This window comes from Antedon mediterranea, chromosome 6 (assembly GCF_964355755.1).
Source record: "Antedon mediterranea chromosome 6, ecAntMedi1.1, whole genome shotgun sequence".
NCBI classification, from domain to species: Eukaryota; Metazoa; Echinodermata; class Crinoidea; order Comatulida; family Antedonidae; genus Antedon; species Antedon mediterranea.
In genome coordinates this window covers 26,862,458-26,880,836 of record NC_092675.1, presented here as the reverse complement: position 1 = coordinate 26,880,836, position 18,379 = coordinate 26,862,458, and the positions used below count along the sequence as shown (strand labels likewise).

At 32.6% G+C, this 18,379-nt stretch overlaps 1 protein-coding gene across 1 annotated transcript; it reads left to right on the top strand.

Annotated features, from left to right (window-relative positions):
• The first annotated feature begins 1,004 nt into the window (after window positions 1-1,004).
• LOC140051736 (gamma-butyrobetaine dioxygenase-like) lies at window positions 1,005-9,561 on the top strand. The gene is made up of 5 exons (XM_072097031.1): window positions 1,005-1,651; window positions 2,450-2,555; window positions 3,431-3,603; window positions 3,886-4,052; window positions 9,184-9,561. The coding sequence occupies exons 1-5, from the start codon at window positions 1,005-1,007 to the stop codon at window positions 9,327-9,329; spliced, it is 1,239 nt and encodes a 412-aa protein (XP_071953132.1). The 3' UTR covers window positions 9,330-9,561.
• The last annotated feature ends 8,818 nt before the right edge of the window (window positions 9,562-18,379 follow it).

The window sequence follows — 18,379 nt, the reverse complement described above, 5'->3', positions numbered from 1 at the left end:
TTTAATCTTAAGTTACCTTACCAAACCTCGTGGTCCATAAAGCTGCTGCTTCCTGGGCATTATTAAACTTAAGAAGATTCAAAATCGTGCAACTTAGCAGAGCTGCAACAACCGCCATTGGTAGAAACGACAAGCCTGTATGTACACAGACAGTAGAAAACAAAAATTTAAATTTCTTATTTATTTATTTAATTCTTTAATGCAACAACCATAGGCTAATTCAATTAGATTCAATTCTGAATAATATCTCCACTGTTGGTAGTTTATTATTCTGTGTGTATACAGCCTACTGCAGGAAGGCAAATGTGAATTATTAAGTATGTTGAGAATAATGATTCATTTTGTTTCTATGTACATGCACGGTTATAGGTTCTGAATTTACCGTAAAACTATACTGCGTGAATATTGCCAAGTGCGAATCTTCCGATGACATTCTGGGTAAAACTACCGTTACCATTTTTCAAGTTCAGTGCGAACAAGGCTTTAGTTTAAAATACAGGACTTTTGTATTGTTTTTAAGAGGGCCTCTTTAAGTCAGCGTATTGCTGTAGTACAGCTTTTTAGCTACCCTCATGAAACAAAGTTAAATAATAAAAAAATAAAATAAATAATATAAGATAAATGTTTACTCTGAAAAGAATACCAGTATATTTTGAAACAAGACATATATTATGTTTTTGCATGTTAATAAGTCATCAATTATTATACCTCCTTTTTTTTAAATAATTAAAATGTTTTTTTATACCTAAAATTGTGGTTTATTTTCAACATAAATTAGTCTATCAAGTCATGCCATATAGTTTACCTTATATTCAATCCTTCCAATTTCATTTATCATGATTCATTTTACTTTTTTTAAATGATTGGTAGGCCTATAAAAACGTATGTAGGCTTACAGCATCCCCACTTTTACAGTGGTAAAGTCCTTTTTCCTTTTTGCCCCTGATGAGCCGACAGTAATTAAGTGCACTATAGTTATTTTTTGATTTATCAAATGTACCAAAATGCTGCGAAATCTTTACCGCTTTAACTTCAATGTTTTACGATGTATCCCTGTAGCTGATACTTACAGTTTCTCAAGTCAGAATTATGGACGTTTATATAGCTCATCCGGTAATATAGAGAGACGTCAAATTTCTACAAATGTCATCATTGATACTACCTCTGAAACTATAGTACTGGACGAAGGGGACATGAAGATTCGGTGTCCGTTTATTTGGTTACGTGATAACTGTCGTTGTCATTCTTGCTACCAAGAAACCGCTGGACAGAAAATCACACTTCTGAAAGAGCTTGATTTAGATGTCTATCCATTAAACGTTGGTATGCACGATGATCAATCGATTACTGTAGAGTGGTCAGATGCACACAAGAGCCAGTATCCTTTGAAGTTGTTAAAAGACGTCAAATTCCCAGCTTCACTTAATCCACTTGATGGAATTGATTTGAGGTACTGGGGTTCTGAGATGACCAGAGACAAGATACCAACATTTTCCTTTAATGATGTTATTTCTGACGAATCGCGGTTGTATTCATGGCTTGAAAGTCTTCATACACATGGAATCTGTATCTTGAACGGTCTTGGGAACCATGCTGGTAATCTGACCAGATTGGCAGATTGGGTGACACATCCACGAATGACGTGCCATGGGTAAGGTGATAGTATACAAGAAGTAGCTTAACACACCGTTTTCAATTAAATCAATCTCTTTTGGAAATAAAAATAAATATATTTAAAAAATGGTAATACTGCATTCAGACACAAACCTTTCTTTTTTAGTCTAACAATTTGTATTAAGGGAATAGATAAGCTTAGTTAATCTACAGTTACCACCATGGTGAATGGCTTTTATGCGTTTCACTTGGACGTTGTTTAATCCTCATTGATTAAGTTGATCCTTAAATAATAGAGATTGAAAACGATGCTTGGTCCTTTTGATAAAAAGACCTAGTTTTTGACCTTTAATATTTAGGGACTAACAGACGACTTCACACAACGAATAAACAAACTAATATTATTATAATTTTACACAATTTTGTTTAGTATGATGACGCACATAAGATGCCCAAACCAAATTTAAAATTGACCAAAATAAAATTGACCCATGTACCAGCATAAGACACCAACGATAATCCATCTTTTATACTTCAGTAATAATATAATGCTTTTGTCGTATATTGATAAATACCTATACTGGTGTACGTTACATATAACGATAAGTTTTAAACTAAATACATTGATAGACTTTTGTCAGACAGACAGAGCGACATGTGTAGGCTTACTGTACATAACGAATGCTCAAACAACCATAGTGACAGTAAGCAGGAATCGACCAACAGTACGACGACCAAAGCACACTACCAAAATATATACTTATAATTAAATTTTTAATTATTTTAATGTTTTGACGTGAAGTGAAATAACGTGAAGTAAATTTCTCTTTTTAAGGTCTGACTTCGCTGTGAAAGCCACGTCTGAAGCCACCAGCTTAGCTTTCACTGGATATCCATTGGAGCTTCACACGGACCTTTCGTATTACTCATATGGACCTGGGGTTAGTGTCACTTATTATACCATAGGCCTAGTGGTTTATAAAAACACAAAATTTGTTGGAAATAATCTCCTGATATTCATTGAATGTCAAAATTCCAGGGAATGTCACACTACAAATGATATTTTGTATAATGTATGTATGCATAGGAGCTCTAATTTTTGCCAACAAATTTATAAATATTTATCTAGCTTTCCTCATTTTTTTTTCTGGATTGGATGAAAGAGTGGAAGTTACGGTGAAATCAGTTGTAACTCTGTTACTGTATTATAGCTTCAAAACAATATAGAGTTGCAAATACGTTGCCGACATGCCATACAATGAGGATTGAGTATTTTCATGGAAATACCCAATCCTCAACGAATTTGGTTTTACAACTTTGACAGTTTTCTCTTTGATATGTGACTGTTCTATATTAATAATCAGCGGGATGACGAAACACAATGAAGTAATATAAATGTGAAGACCACAAAATTACTTAGTGACTGTGACTTTTGTGACAGACAACAAATGAAATAAAGAAGTATAGGCCTATAAAAATATAATGTTATAAGTTAGGATAATTATTGGAATGGATTGGATGGAATCCCCTCATCACATATAGGCCTACCCACACGTGCAACCACCCCCTTCTTAACAACCAATCAAAAAGATCCGAGCAAGAAATTAAATCGCGAAGTATTGTATGTAATTTTTTACTGATTGTAACATAATCAAATATAATTTAACAAAATTATTAAATTAAGGAGACATTAAACTCAGACATTATTGGAGGCATTTTTGGGGGGTTTTCCAGTATCTCAGTGCGTAACATCAGTGCAATGTTAGGTTACAGTAAATTACCTTGTTTTTAACAAATAAAACTTTATTCGAACTAGGTTCAACTTCTACATTGTATACAAGACAGTGTTAATGGTGGACTAAGTGAGTTTGCCGATGGTTTTAAAGTGGCTAACGACTTAAAAAGAGACGACCCAGAAACGTTTGAAATACTCAGTACCGTGCCAGTGGCAAATGTATATGAAGGAATACACTCAATATCAAAGACTAAGTACCTTCTTCGGGCTTGGAAACCAATTATTAGGTTTTTACTTTTAATTATTATTTTTTATTCACATCTTTCAACCGTATCCAGACAATAGGTACTCACCGGAGAACTACTCCCTAGGCCTACCCCGAGTACTTTTACCTCTATAGGAAAATTAACCTTTAAGCAACTTAAAGTGAAGTATTTTTGCCATGTCACTTTAAAAGTAAGCCTACATGGTTTCATCCAAATTAATTAATCAATTATTAAACTATTAATGTTTTATCAATTTTGCTTATCTTTTAGAATGAGCAATAGTGATCATGTCGAAGATGTTGTATTCGCCTATTCACATCAAGATACTTGTATGAGCGTCGAGGTTAAAGACGTCAAGAAAGTGTACAAAGCGATGAAGACTTTCCTGGACAACCTCTATAGTCGAAACAATTTGATATCTCTGAAACTACAGCCAGGTATAAGATGACTTTGAATTAACTTTATTCTAAATAATGCAACCTAAAGTATGGTAGTGATATCTCAACCGAAGACAATGAAAACACTAATGAAAATACGAACATAGATGCCAGCTCATCTAGTTCTATCCAGAAACAGAAAAAAAAAAGGAAGCGCATGAGAAGCAAATCAACATAGGGTCAGAATTATCCTTTATCATTATTATTATTAATTTATATACCTGTTATTTTTCTGTTTGCATTGAATTGATTTACTATATCTAATTATGGCTAAGCAACAAAATGCAATCTTACATTGTGTATCCTTGAATGTAAGAGGACTGCGAGTCAAACAAAAACAAAGAAAAATTTTTAATTGGGCTAAAGACAACAAAATTGATATTTTTCTCATCCAAGAATCTCATCTGACAAACATCTTTGTCTCCAACGAGAATTTTCTTTGGGATGGAGATGCTTATCATAGTTTTGGTAGCTCTTTTAGCAAAGGTGTCTCAATATTGATTAAGAAAGACCTTCAATACAAACTTATAAAACAACAAATTGACATTAATGGAAGATATATTCTGTTAAAAATTGATATCAATGGTACCCAATACACGTTTGTAAATATATACTCGCCAAATGATTCAAAAGTAAGAGGTTCTTTCTTTAATAATATTGAGAAGCAAATTCAAACATTTTCGATCACTGATGAGTATATCATTATCGGCGGAGATATGAATTGTATTCAGGATAGGCTACTCGATCAAAAAGGTAGCAAAATGAAAACGGATAAATCTGTCTTAAAAATTAAACATCTTATAAATAAACTGAAACTAGTAGATAGTTGGAGACTTCTAAACAAATTAAAATCACAATTTACTTGGTGTAGGAAATCGGCCAACCTTTTTAAACGTCTAGATTACTGGTTTGTATCAAAAAGTTTGCATGATACAGGAAACATTGTCTCATGCGATATTAGACCAGCGATTTCTACTGATCACCAAGGAGTTTCCATTAAGATAAATATATTTCAAGACTCTCGTGGTCCAGGATTATGGAAATTAAATTCCGATTACTTACAGGACGAACAATTTCTCAACAAAATTAATCAGATAATAGATAGCTGTTCACAGCAGTTCTATTTTCTTAATAACATAGAAATCTGGGAACTAATTAAAATCAAAATCAAAGAATTTTCAATCAACTTTGGCAAACTAAAATCGAAAAATAGAAATAGAAATAAAGAAAACTTACAAAAAGAAATTCAACAACTAAACGCTAAACTAATGAACAACGATAGAGATGAATATGTGAATGCAGAAATTGAAATTAAATCTAAAGAATTAGAGGATATATATGACTATGAGGCAAAAGGGGCTCAAATTCGTTCAAGAGCGAAATGGGTAGAAGAAGGAGAAAAGAACTCCAAATACTTCCTTGGTCTGGAAAAAAATAACTGGAAAAGAAAACAAATAAAAAGATTTAAAAAATCTGACGGAACATGCGCCAAAAAAACTAAAGATATCTTGATTGAAGAAGTCAAACACTTTGAAAAGTTGTATGCAAAAGAGGACATACAAGCAAATGATATTCAAAATTATTTAAATTTAATAGACGTTCCAAAGTTAACACATCTTGAAAAGGGGTTATGTGAAGGAGAATTAACCTCCGTAGAATGCGAAGAAGCGATACGGAGTATGAAATTAAATAAAGCGCCAGGTACCGATGGTCTCACGGTAGCATTCTATCAGACATTATGGCCCAAGATTGGCGTATTAGTCTGCAATGCTCTCAATCTATGTTTAAAAAATGGAGCACTATCAAATACGCAAAAAAGGGGAGTAATAAACTTAATATTTAAAAAAGGGGATCTCGAAGACCTAAACAATTGGAGACCCATAACTCTCTTAAACACTGACTATAAAATTGCCGCCTTTGTTTTAACAAAAAGGCTACAAAATGTTATTAAAACAATTGTGAGTAATGATCAAAAAGGGTACATTAGAGGCCGTTTTGGTGGTGAAAACATCAGATTGATCGAAGATGTAATTGAATATATGGATACTAGCAAGTTATCAGGGGCATTATTAAGTTTAGACTTTAGAAAAGCTTTTGACACAGTAGACAGAACTTTTCTTGTTAACACTTTGTACCATTTCAATTTTGGACCGTCTTTTATTGCATGGGTCAGAGTTCTATATGCTGAAACAGAATGTATTATTTTAAACAATGGATGGTGCTCAAAAAGCTTTAAAATGTTTAGAGGTATAAGACAAGGTTGTCCTTTATCCGCACTTCTGTTCATCTTGGTCGCTGAAATTATGGCGTTAAAGATAAAACAGGATAAACTTATTAAAGGTATACTTTTACCAAACCCAGTTGTCGAGGTCAAAATTGCACAACTTGCAGACGACACGGTCTTATTTATGAAAGATGAGAACAGCATAAAAAAGTGTATTGATGTTGTCATCAAATTTGGTAATGTGTCTGGGTTAAGACTTAACAAAGAAAAAACGAATGCCATGTGGCTTGGAAAATGGAAGAAAAAGGACAACATATTGGACATTAATTGGATTTCTGACGGTTTTAAAGTTTTAGGTGTTTATATTGGCCATGATAAAGAATTTTGTTTTGCCAAAAATTGGTCCGAAAAAATCTATTCGTTACAAAACACACTTAGATCGTGGAGAAAAAGAAATCTGACCATTTTTGGAAAAATAATTATCTTAAAGACGCTGGGCCTGTCAAAACTTGTTTATGTTGCAAGTATTATAGACACGCCTGAAAGTGTTCTAAAACGTGTTGATAACATAATTTTTGACTTTTTGTGGGATGGAAAAAGAGAAAAGGTTAAACGAGTAGTTCTTATAAACGAATATGAAAGTGGTGGTGTTAAAGCGCCTGATTTCAGGTCACAGGTTAAATCTTTAAAAATATCTTGGCTTAAAAGATTGTATAACAATGAGGATTCAAAGTGGAAATGTCTGCCAAACACATATTTTAATAGAATAGGCCCAAAAGACATTATTGATAACATATCATATATTGATAAGAAAAATGCTATTTTTAAAGCCATACCCGATTTCTATAAATCTATACTATGTATTTTAGTCAAACTTAATAGTGGTATGACTAAACGTCAATTATGTTATGATGATATATTGCATCAACAACTCTGGTATAACAAAATGATTTTATACAATGACATGTCAATATTTTTTAGAAACTGGGTAAGGTCAGGTGTGCGAAATATTAAGGATATTGTAATTGAGAATAGGTTCATTAACGCAAATGAATTACTAGATATGCTTAGGTATAAATCAAACTGGATTGCTGAATGGCAAATTGTATTAAACGCAATTCCAAAAGAATGGAAAGAGAAAATCTTTTTAAGGGATAAAAACCAAAAGCACTCAAAAACAACACACGTTCGATGTTTGAATATGAGTAGCAAACAAATATGTTCTTTCTTTATTAAGGAAAAATGTCTAGAACCATCCAAAAGTAAAACAAAATGGGAAACATATTTTAACATGGAGAACGATTGGTCTGTAACATGGAAAAGAAAAATTAAAGATATTAAAGATAATAAACTTAAACAGTTGAACATCAAACTATTGCATTGTATAACACCTACCAAAAGAAGGCTGTTAAAATGGAAAATAAGCAACACAGATACTTGCCTACAATGCAACGTAGTAGAGGATGATGCCCATTTCTTTTATGAATGCACTGAAGTAAAACCCTTATGGGAATATATTAACGTTTACACCATGCACAAATTTGGGATCGAGGCAAATTATCGAAACATTGTACTAGGTACAGGAAACAAATATGTAGACCACATGTTCTCTATTGGATGCTTCAGCGTTTACAAGGCACATACTTTGAAAAATGTAAACAAATGGACCGGATCATTGTCTCGTCTTTTTATGGCGGAAAAAAACAAAAGATCTTACCTTAACCACCTATTATAATTTATATTGATGTGAATCTGATTATTTAAAATATATTACATAATAATGTTGTATAATACACATAGGCAGTTTCATTTTATCTTATATGAAATATAAATAAAAAAAAAAAAATTGTATAAATTAATATTGAAAACAAAAAAGAAACGTAACGCAACATAAGTAACGCACGAGAAGATAAGCAAACAAATATAACCATGAGACATAAAACTAGACACAGGAGTAAGAAAAGCATTTTTAATATTTTTGTTTTTGTTTTTTTTATTCGTATTTTAAAATAATGTATATAATCTGTATATAGGGTATAAATGAATTGTATGTCAAAAATACTACCGAAAATAACTATACAACATTAGTAAATGTATCTCATACAGTACATTTATTAGTTAAGTGTTCACAATGTTAGATGTTGAGAATTATAGAACAAAAAAAATACTAGAAAATTATGAAAAAAGTGGATAACAGAAAAGAAATAATGCTCTGATTCCAAGAACAGTAACGTTGATAAAATAAAAATAAAAATATATATATATATATATATAAATACACCAAACCAAACAAAAGTAAGAATAACAATGAATAGTTATTATTATTATTAGAAATAATTGTATTAATCTGTTGATGAAATGAAATGAATAAATAGTGGTTAACGCCACAAAAGAGAAAAAAAAAAAAAAAAAGTATGGTAGTGATATGACATCATCATGTCAAGTTTAATAATGTATACAGAACCTAATACCGGTTATTTAATTTGACAACGTGAGTTTTTATAACCGGCATAAATGTAATGTTTACCCTTTCCCCATGATGGGCACACGAAGGAACTTTGTGACATAGAGAACTGGATTGTTATGTTATGTTCATTACAAATAAACAATATTACAAATAAAGAGTTAATAAAACTAAAAAGTTTATTTCTCGTAAAGTGTTCCATCACCAACAAGGACAAGTACCCTACGGTATTATCTTTGTATTTATTTACATAAAAGGAACATATGTATATATATAAACATTTTTTTAGTAATTATTGTTTTTCAGAAACAATACAAAAAAATAAAATCAAACTTTGAACAAGCCATCTTTTTATAATGTTGCCAAATTATGAAAAACATTATAAAACAAACACCAATAAATATTGATAATAAATATACGATGTACTTTCTTTTTTACTGTAGGTGAAGCAATTTGTTTGGACAATACTCGGGTATTACATGGTCGAACTGCTTTTGAAGCAGGGTATTCGATACAGCGTCATCTACAAGGGTTATATCTCGACTGGGACGAAATATATTCACGAATGAGGGGAATTTCTGGCAAATGAAAATGCTGAAATTCTAAAGTGTTACAAGTTAGAATGGAGGATAAGCACAGTGAAACAAAATGAATCCAGTTTAAATGCATTAATCGAAATAGCGTAGTAGGCTAATACTTAATTGTTTTCTGTCTATCTTTCTTGAGGAAACCCACTTTTAATTCAAATGATCTTTTAGTATACGGGTGTTACAGGTTAATCGGTATCAAAATCTAATAAAATACGTCTATATAATTTTTAATGATCCACCTCTGTTGATTGCCTATAGTCGGCGACTACAAAGTTTGTAAGTTAAGTAATATTCTTCTAATGAACTTTTTCATAAGTTGGACATCTCTCAGAGTTTACACTAGCACCAACGGCAGCCGCAGCTTTCACAGTATCATGGTGCAATGTATCCTGGTAGATTGGTAGGCCATTACTACTGCTGATAGCCTCGGTTTCATCCGGTTTAACCGACTCATTAACTACAACACTACTACTTCGTCGAAATTTGAGAGCCCCCCCCCCCCCCAATAAAACGGTTGACCAGAGTTTAATGGTAAATTGTCACTGTCCATTCGTCCTTGTATAGAGGTAAAGTTCAAGTGTCAATTGACACAACCCTTTTTCCAATGTTCAATGTTAAAGTAATTGACCTTTTCATGTTTAACCCTAGTTTAAAAATAAAATGTCCTCTTTTGTAGAGTTGTAACCCTTATTGAGTTTGAGCGCATTTGTTAGGTACCGGTACATAATTAAGTTAGGTGGCTCGTTAATTGGCATTTTAATGTTTGCATAGAAATCTCACTGTAACCCTAATAATCAATAAACATTTAGTTACAGTCTCTCTTTATCTATATTTGTGAGGTCAGTATACAGAGAAATAATATAATACCTTAACCACTAAAGATATGTTATTCATGATATTAAGTGTAAGAAAATTTATTTTTTATTATTGAATACGTATACAGGTTTAATCATAAATGAAATTTAACACAATAAGTGACTATAAACTTATAAAATGGTGTACATTAATTTTTCTCCCTGTCTTGACCATTTTTCCCCGGTCTCGACCATTTACTCCAAGTCTCGACCATTTACTCCAAGTCTCGACCATTTACTCCAAGTCTTGACCAATCCCCATTGACCATAACTAAAGTTTTACACAACTTTTATTAATGGACAGTCTCTCTTTATCTATGTGTGACGTCAGTATACAGAGAAATAATATATTACCTTAACCACTAAAGATATGCTATTCATGATATTAAGCGTAAGAAAGTATTTTTTTTTTATTATTGAATACGTATACAGGTTTATTCATAAATGAATGTTAACACAATAATTGACTATAAACTTATAAAATGGAGTACATTAATTCTTCTCTGGGTGTCACGAAACCTAAGACCACGAAAGCTAAGACCCCCTAAGACCTAAGATCACAAAAGCTAAGACCTAAGATCACGAAAGCTAAGACCTAAGATCACGAAAGCTAAGACCTAAGATCACGAAAGCTAAGACCCAAGACCTAAGATTACAAATATTTATCTTTCGCACCTGCCTTGTATTTTAACTCCCAACATTTATTCTGAATACCACATCTCAGAATTGGCACTTTTATGAAAAAGAATCACATAAAAAGTAACAAATACAATTTTAAATTGATGATTTTACAGACGTTTTTCTCGCACACAAACTGTTTGCGAATTTCGCATGACTAGCCTACAGTACAGTAGGCCTGGCCTACCCCTGTTCAATGTTTTTGTTTCTATGGAACGTCAAAAGAGCAAAAATTATATAGAGGGCTGAAAACTCTGTGGAGTCCATCTACAGTGTGGATGGAACAATGTAAAATTAAAATTGTAATGATAATAGTATAATCATGCAAGTACGAAGAAATAAATACTGGCAAATAAATTTTAATTTAAAAATCATGATAATAAGTTTTTTTGTTTCGTTTTCTTTCTGTTTTTATACTTGTACTATTATTGTTGCTATTTTGGCGCTTCATAGAAACAAAAACATTGAGCATGGGGGGGAGCTCGAGGAGTTACAGGTAGAGATATTATAGTTCACTATAATATCTCTATGAGTATACAAAGAAACATGTCTGTAAAATCATCAATTTAAAGGATTTATTTATTTGTTTTTATGTGTTTCTCCTTCTGAAAGTAATTATAACTCCTAATTTTAAAGTGTGGTATTCAGGATAAAGTTAGTCAACAAATTTGGAGTCAAAATACAAGAAAGGCAGGTGCGTAAGAAAAACATCCTCTGAACCAACACAATGGAGTAAATATATACTAACAACCCGTCAAGTTTGTTTGTTGTAAAGAAAAAAATATACATTTACTCAACGGGCGAAAATAATGTGAGTTTATCTATGTTTTGCGGTAGTATTAAATTATATTTATGGTAATAAATGAAACCTACTGTGTTTAAAATTATGTATGGATAAACAAGTATTGTTTTTAAGCTGTAGTATATCTTAGAATTTGTAATCTTAGGTCTTGGGTACGTCTTAGCTTTCGTGATCTTAGGTTTCGTGACACCCATTTTTCTCTCGGTCTTGACCATTTCCCCCCGGTTTTGACCATTTACTCCAAGTCTTGACCAATTCCCCTTGACCATAACTAAAGTTTTACACAACTTTTATTATTAGAAAACCTAATCCTAAATGGTTTCCAGTCCACTTGTATTTAAACATTGTATCAGAGAGTTGAAAAATAAGTTCCCTGAACATGTTATGCGATGTGGTCATCATAAGTGTATAGACCGCATGGCTTTATCACCAACGAGGATGTCACAAGCCGTGGAAACAGAAAAGAAGAACAGGCGACCGTGTCCACTTTTTAATGTTCAGATCATTTTCGGCCGATTTTGATGTATGGAAGAGATTAATTAGTGGGTTAGGTTCAGCTTATTTAGGTATTGATATTTTTGGAAGTTAGTAGGCTGTTCGTTTTTTTGTTTTTGTTTTTTATAATTATTATTGACCCGTTCTGATAACCGTAGAAACACGTCCGAAAAAAACACATCGTTCGAATTCTCTGTGGACAAAGTATCATACACTCAGCAAACAATGCCTACTTGAATGATTGTAGGAATACAGTAGACTTCAAGTCTTCAGTTAATCAGTTATTGTACTGTTATATTGGTGTATCGTACATTCGTTTCTTTATCGTTATAATATACTGTTTATTAATAAACTTTTATGTTTCGCATCCTGCATTACAGCTCTTTTAGACCGTTGACAAGTCTAAGCTCCTGAGAGGGAAGGCAGAATGCAATCATAGGCTATAGGCCTAATCTCAGAATATTAACTTCAATTTTCCGAACAGTTTAAATTACGAACGGCAAAAGACCTGTACCTACAATTCAAGAGGGTGTGTGTGTTTGTCACGTGTAGGCCCTATACTTAAAATACTAAAGTTGATATACCTGCTGGAGGTATTGTTTTTAGTGTTTGGTTTGTATTTGTTTCTTAATGGTAATGCCACGTTACATGTACACGTAGACATGTACACTTTTATAAGCATTAGTTTAATGTGTGAACTTTTTTTGTAAATTTATTCTATACACTTTGTGTAAAATTATTTTTGTATACTTTTTTTTAAATAAAAGCTGTACACCTCGTTTTAAGAATATCTGTGGCCAATGTACACTGTAGGCCTACACCTTTATAAGAATTAGTTTACTGTGTGATTTTTTGTTGTTAATTTATTCTGTACATTTTTGTTAAGTGTCAAGTTATTTTTGTACACTTTTTTTTATCGAAATAAAATCTGTACACCTTTATTTTCTTAAATTCTAATAATTTGTTAGTGTTATTGTTTAAATAATTTGTGAAACTAATTTGTATTGTTTACCGCATGTTACAATATTGATGATTTCCTACAGGTAATGAACCGTTTTAGTGGTTATACTTGTTAACTTTTTAAGCAACATCACACTCATTTTAACCAGGTGGAGATACAATGCAAATAAAACGATTTTTATAAAGTAAACATAAATACAATTTTTACAATATATACCAACAACATGGAGGCCTGCAAACTTTACAAGTATAAACAAGTAATAAACTGTACTAGAGAAACACTATCGACATTAACATACATAATTATAAACAATGAGATGGTGTAAACAAAGAAAAACACAAGTTACTGTATAACAATGTAAGACAAACTTTTTATCCCCATTATCAATTGTTTTCTCGTGCCGCTATGCAGACTCAATCGTACATTGAGTATAAATCCTTTAGAGTAATATTCATGTTTGTTATGAGCTGGTAAGAAAAAAAGTAAAGATATAAAGGATTTGTGTAAAGATATTACACCTGATGAGTTGAATAATGTGATGTAATAAAATGATGAGTGACTAGCAAAATATATATCGGTAGATATTTTACAGTAAGGTACTAGCAGTATGATGCGACGCAATTTGAAACTGTTTTACAATTGGAAACGTTAAACGCGTTAATTTACGTTAATATAACTTCGAGACGAAAATGATTTGTTTGGTGTATTTCCTTTTCTTTTGTCTTTGTTTCATTTATTTATTATTTAACTAGTAGCTCAGCTTTGTGATTGGTTGATGTTTTTTGCTGCTGTCCGGTAGTTATCGTGTTGTAACGTATTCTTCATTGACGCCAGCTGTTCTTGAATGAGAAAACCTTTTAAAAATAGTGACATCATATTTTGTCTAATATTCCCTGTCGATGATACCACCTAGCGCCAGTAATAAACCCCTTACTGAGGAATCTTTCATAAAATGGTGCTAGATTAAGGGATGTGAGAGAGCTATAGGTAACCATCAATAAGAGAACATTTACAAAGAACCGTTAAAATGTATGTCGTTATAAGGTTCCTACAGAGCGAAGACACAGGCCTGTAAAATTGCTAACGAAACAGCGGAAGTTTCATAAAAAAAGTTTTTAAATAGTCGAAAGATAAACATGTAGAAAAAAAAGTAGGCCTTAGAATAACTAATGGAAATAACCTGCTTGTAAACAAATTAAAATGTGTTAAGTGTAAAGAAAATACAATTGGCAACCAAAACGTCTATCTGCCTTCAAATTATGATCGACCTGTGTTTGAAATTATGATAAAAGTAATATTAAATAATACGCAGACCATTCTCACCATTGAATTCTAAATTTATTTACAATACCACTTACAGTAAAACTACTGTGGATCTACATGGTCTTTATTGTAATAATATTAATCACACATATTTAGATAACTTATCGATACATGTACGAAATATATGTTATAGGCCTATAACGTTTCTTTTAATCTACCAATCCGTTTCCTACGTTACGACATCATTTATCCGTTTCAAGTACCTGTTTCTCTTGAAATTACTAACTAAACGGTTAAAACGCTTTAAAGAAAAACTTACACACTTGTTAAAAACATAAGAAACTGTTAAATGTATTTATAACAATTAGAAATACAATACATTTTACTTTTAAGAGATTATTTAATTTTTATCCACACAATGAGAAACAATCACATGAATATTAACGATCAATGGAATTAGGTATAGATCTAAGTGAATTTCAATACAATAATAATAATAATAATATCAATACAATAATACAGCTATTTGTAGGAATAGCATCACAAACATAATTTACTACTATACATCAATCACAATTTTCCCAATTTCTTTATTTTATGGTCAAAATTTGCACCAGTTTGACCATTAACTGACCTTTACGTGATATGGTCAGTGGTTGGAAGTACGTTTTGTTTACTACCATACATTTTGCACGTTATCAACATAAGAGAACAGGCTTTTATTTGGGTAGAGTAAATGAGATTGTTTAAGCGGCAGATGAGATATTCTTAATTTATCCTTATACAGTGTATACTGTGCGGGGGTCGTTAGCCTCTATCGAAAGTTAATGGTCTGTTTTCAGCAATGGAGGAAGTATATATAAGGAGATAAGATTAGTACTAAGCTTTCTCTATATTTACTATCAATCATTCAATTTATTGGAAAACATGTCCGATACAATGACCGTACTAAACAGATCATGAACAGTAAATATTCTTGAGATCTGCGACAACTATTAAAAACTGTAATGTTTGCGTGAAATTTCTCTTATCTTTTAATGTCTCTAAACGTGTGATTTATCTTGGTAGCTTGCTGTTTAGGCAGTGAATGGTACCAGTACTCATTAGTGGGATAATTCATCATTAATAATGTACCGTGTTTAAGATCAACAGTTACTGGCTCAATGATTCTTTTGGGACTCTTACCCCGTGTATCACCATGCCGAAATCTAAACATACGTGTTTGCCCCAATGATACAGAGAGGCGATTGGACTAAAGTGATTCATGTCTTTCTCATCATCTTTGTGTTCACCAATGTAATCACTACCAGTAGCATATCTGAGTAATGACAAAATACAATAACATGAGACCAAAGAAAACCTATTATCCATCGGGGGTGTAAAGTAAAATAAACACTTGCATTAGAACAATCTTATCCCGCAAATTGTAAAAAATTACTCAGTTTGACCACTGATATCATTGTTCATGCGTATAGTTTTAGAGGTAAACGCTGGACCTTTTTAATCAATCAAAAAAAAACAAAAAAAAAACAAGAATATTTACCCGGTTGACCAAAACAAAATTGAAGTAATGTCCTGTAACCGATTTTAAAAGATTGCGGAGATCTTCCTGGAACGGAGGTTACGGTAAAGCTGGTACTGTATTCCCTGAAAATGTGTAAGTTAAGCCCGAATCGCCGAAAGAAACCTGCAGAGAGGAAAATCATACAAAGAAAGTAATTAATGAAACTTATCTGGCAAGATGTAAATGAATACGCACAAAAAAAATATTTGCAGTAAAGCGTGGTTCCCACTAGCGACGCAACGCAAGGACGTAACGCAACGCAAGTGAATTGACCAATCACAAGCGATGGCTTATTCGCTTGTGATTGCTAACTATCTATAACTTCGTTTGTCATTGGTTAAAAGGCTTGCGTTGCGTTTACGTCCTTGCGTTATGTTCTAGTGGGAACCAAGCTTAAGCGAGTAAATAGCACCGAACTACTCAACGGTAAATAAATAAGGGAAGAAAATACTAGTACATCGTTAATAATAATACAAAACCACGATGAAAAACAAATATAACGGAACTAACCGGTCTTCTAGGAATTTGCAAGATCACCGGTAAAATAGTCAATCTCTTCCTCACATTTATTAAGCAATGTATCGGCTGCTCTTTTATCAAGAAGTTGAAGGTAATCACAATCTAAATTTTCTCTTAATATCTTTTGCACCAATAACCTATCGGGGGATAGCAACTGTTGTTCTGATTTTAAATACGTTACTTTTAGAATCTGTTTCTGTACTTTCACGTAATTCTTCCATGTGGAACTTTTTTTGAAGATTTCTTGCATTCTATGCGTTTTCTTTTGGAATCGCTGTATTGATCTTTAAAGTACATTTTAAAAATCCTGCTGACAGTTTTTCATAAATATAGAAAGTGGTCTTTAGGCTTTAATCTGGCTAAGCTTTAGAAAATACAATGACGGTGAATGGAGAGAGACAGCGAGATACAAATCATCGCTGTAAGTCTAAAATGAATAACTGTGCTCGCCGACTGTATACAAACAGGCCGTTGGAAAGAAGGGGCACTAACGAGTCTTAACTTCGCTTGAATCAGGTCCCATATATATACAGTTTAAGTAGCTCGTTACAGTAATTAGCCTAAAGTGTTAATAATTGTTCTACCTGTCAATTGTCTCCCTGCAACTCGTGCGGATTAAAGCATTGTTAATTGTTTGTTTTCCGGACAATCGTTTTCCGTGGCACGTGCGAAACACGATTTAGATATCCTCACACAATACCTTATAAAGATTTTCTGAATTAGTCATGGTATTTACGAGAAAGTAAACAAAATGTCTATACCTAGGTAATGAATATTCCGCGTGCATATTCAGCTCACTGTACATGGTATCGTCTGTAACATAATCTTTATCCAGAACCTCCCGATAAAAATATTCAATCTGTTCTTCTGGAGATTTCATACAGCAGCCATAACAAGCCGCTTTACTTAACATCCAACACTTGTTTAACACTTGAGAAACAAACACTTCTCTGGCTAAATATTCCAATTTCAATAAAAATTATCTCTCCACCTCATCTACGTACGTAAATATACAACTTGTAGCTCGGCTACCCCTCTCGTCTCCTTCATCAACACCGGCGGGTACACCCTCATTAGTCCGCATGTACCGATCACCGATATCGCTACCTGTAACAACAGTCTCCTCATCATCGCTACTAATTATAACTGTATCTACATAACTATCTTGCGAAAAAACTATACTTCCAGACATAGTGAAATACTGTAACTCTACGCTAAAATAGACGAGGCAATTGGAAAGAACACAAAAAGCAGTCCCTTTTCTTACAATGTCTAAAAAGAAACGGCGTTAAAATATCAAAAACAAAACTATAATCTTGTACCAAACAAAAAGAACAATGAACAAAAGAAATTAGGATATATTAAACAAAAGTGACCTATGCAATGGTCAAACCGCCTAAAAATAACAATAGCAATCCTCAAACAAAGAATTACCTTCATTAATTTTTTTTTAAATACAAATTCATCACTAACTACAATTATAACCCAGGCCAAAACGAAAACCCCGCCAAAATAACAATAACAAACCTCTAACCTAACAAAGAATGACCTTTCACTAATTAATATTACAATAACAGGAAATTAAACAATAGAAAATATGATATATACCCTGGGGATATGACATTCCTTTTGGGTCTGGAATACTCCTGCCCTGGGGGTATGACCTTCCTTTTTGGCCTGGTTTACCCCATCTTCTACTTACATCGTGTATCACGGGTATTTCCACCTGGCTCTTGGTATTTCCATCCTTCATTCACAGGGCATATCAGGTAACAATCCGGTCCTGAACACTCAAAACCACTATACAAATACAAAAGATTCACCGAATTTAGTTTTTTAATAAACACATCATAATCAGAACTAACTAGCGTGTTAGTTCGTGATGTGAGATACGATATTTCCTTATGAAAACA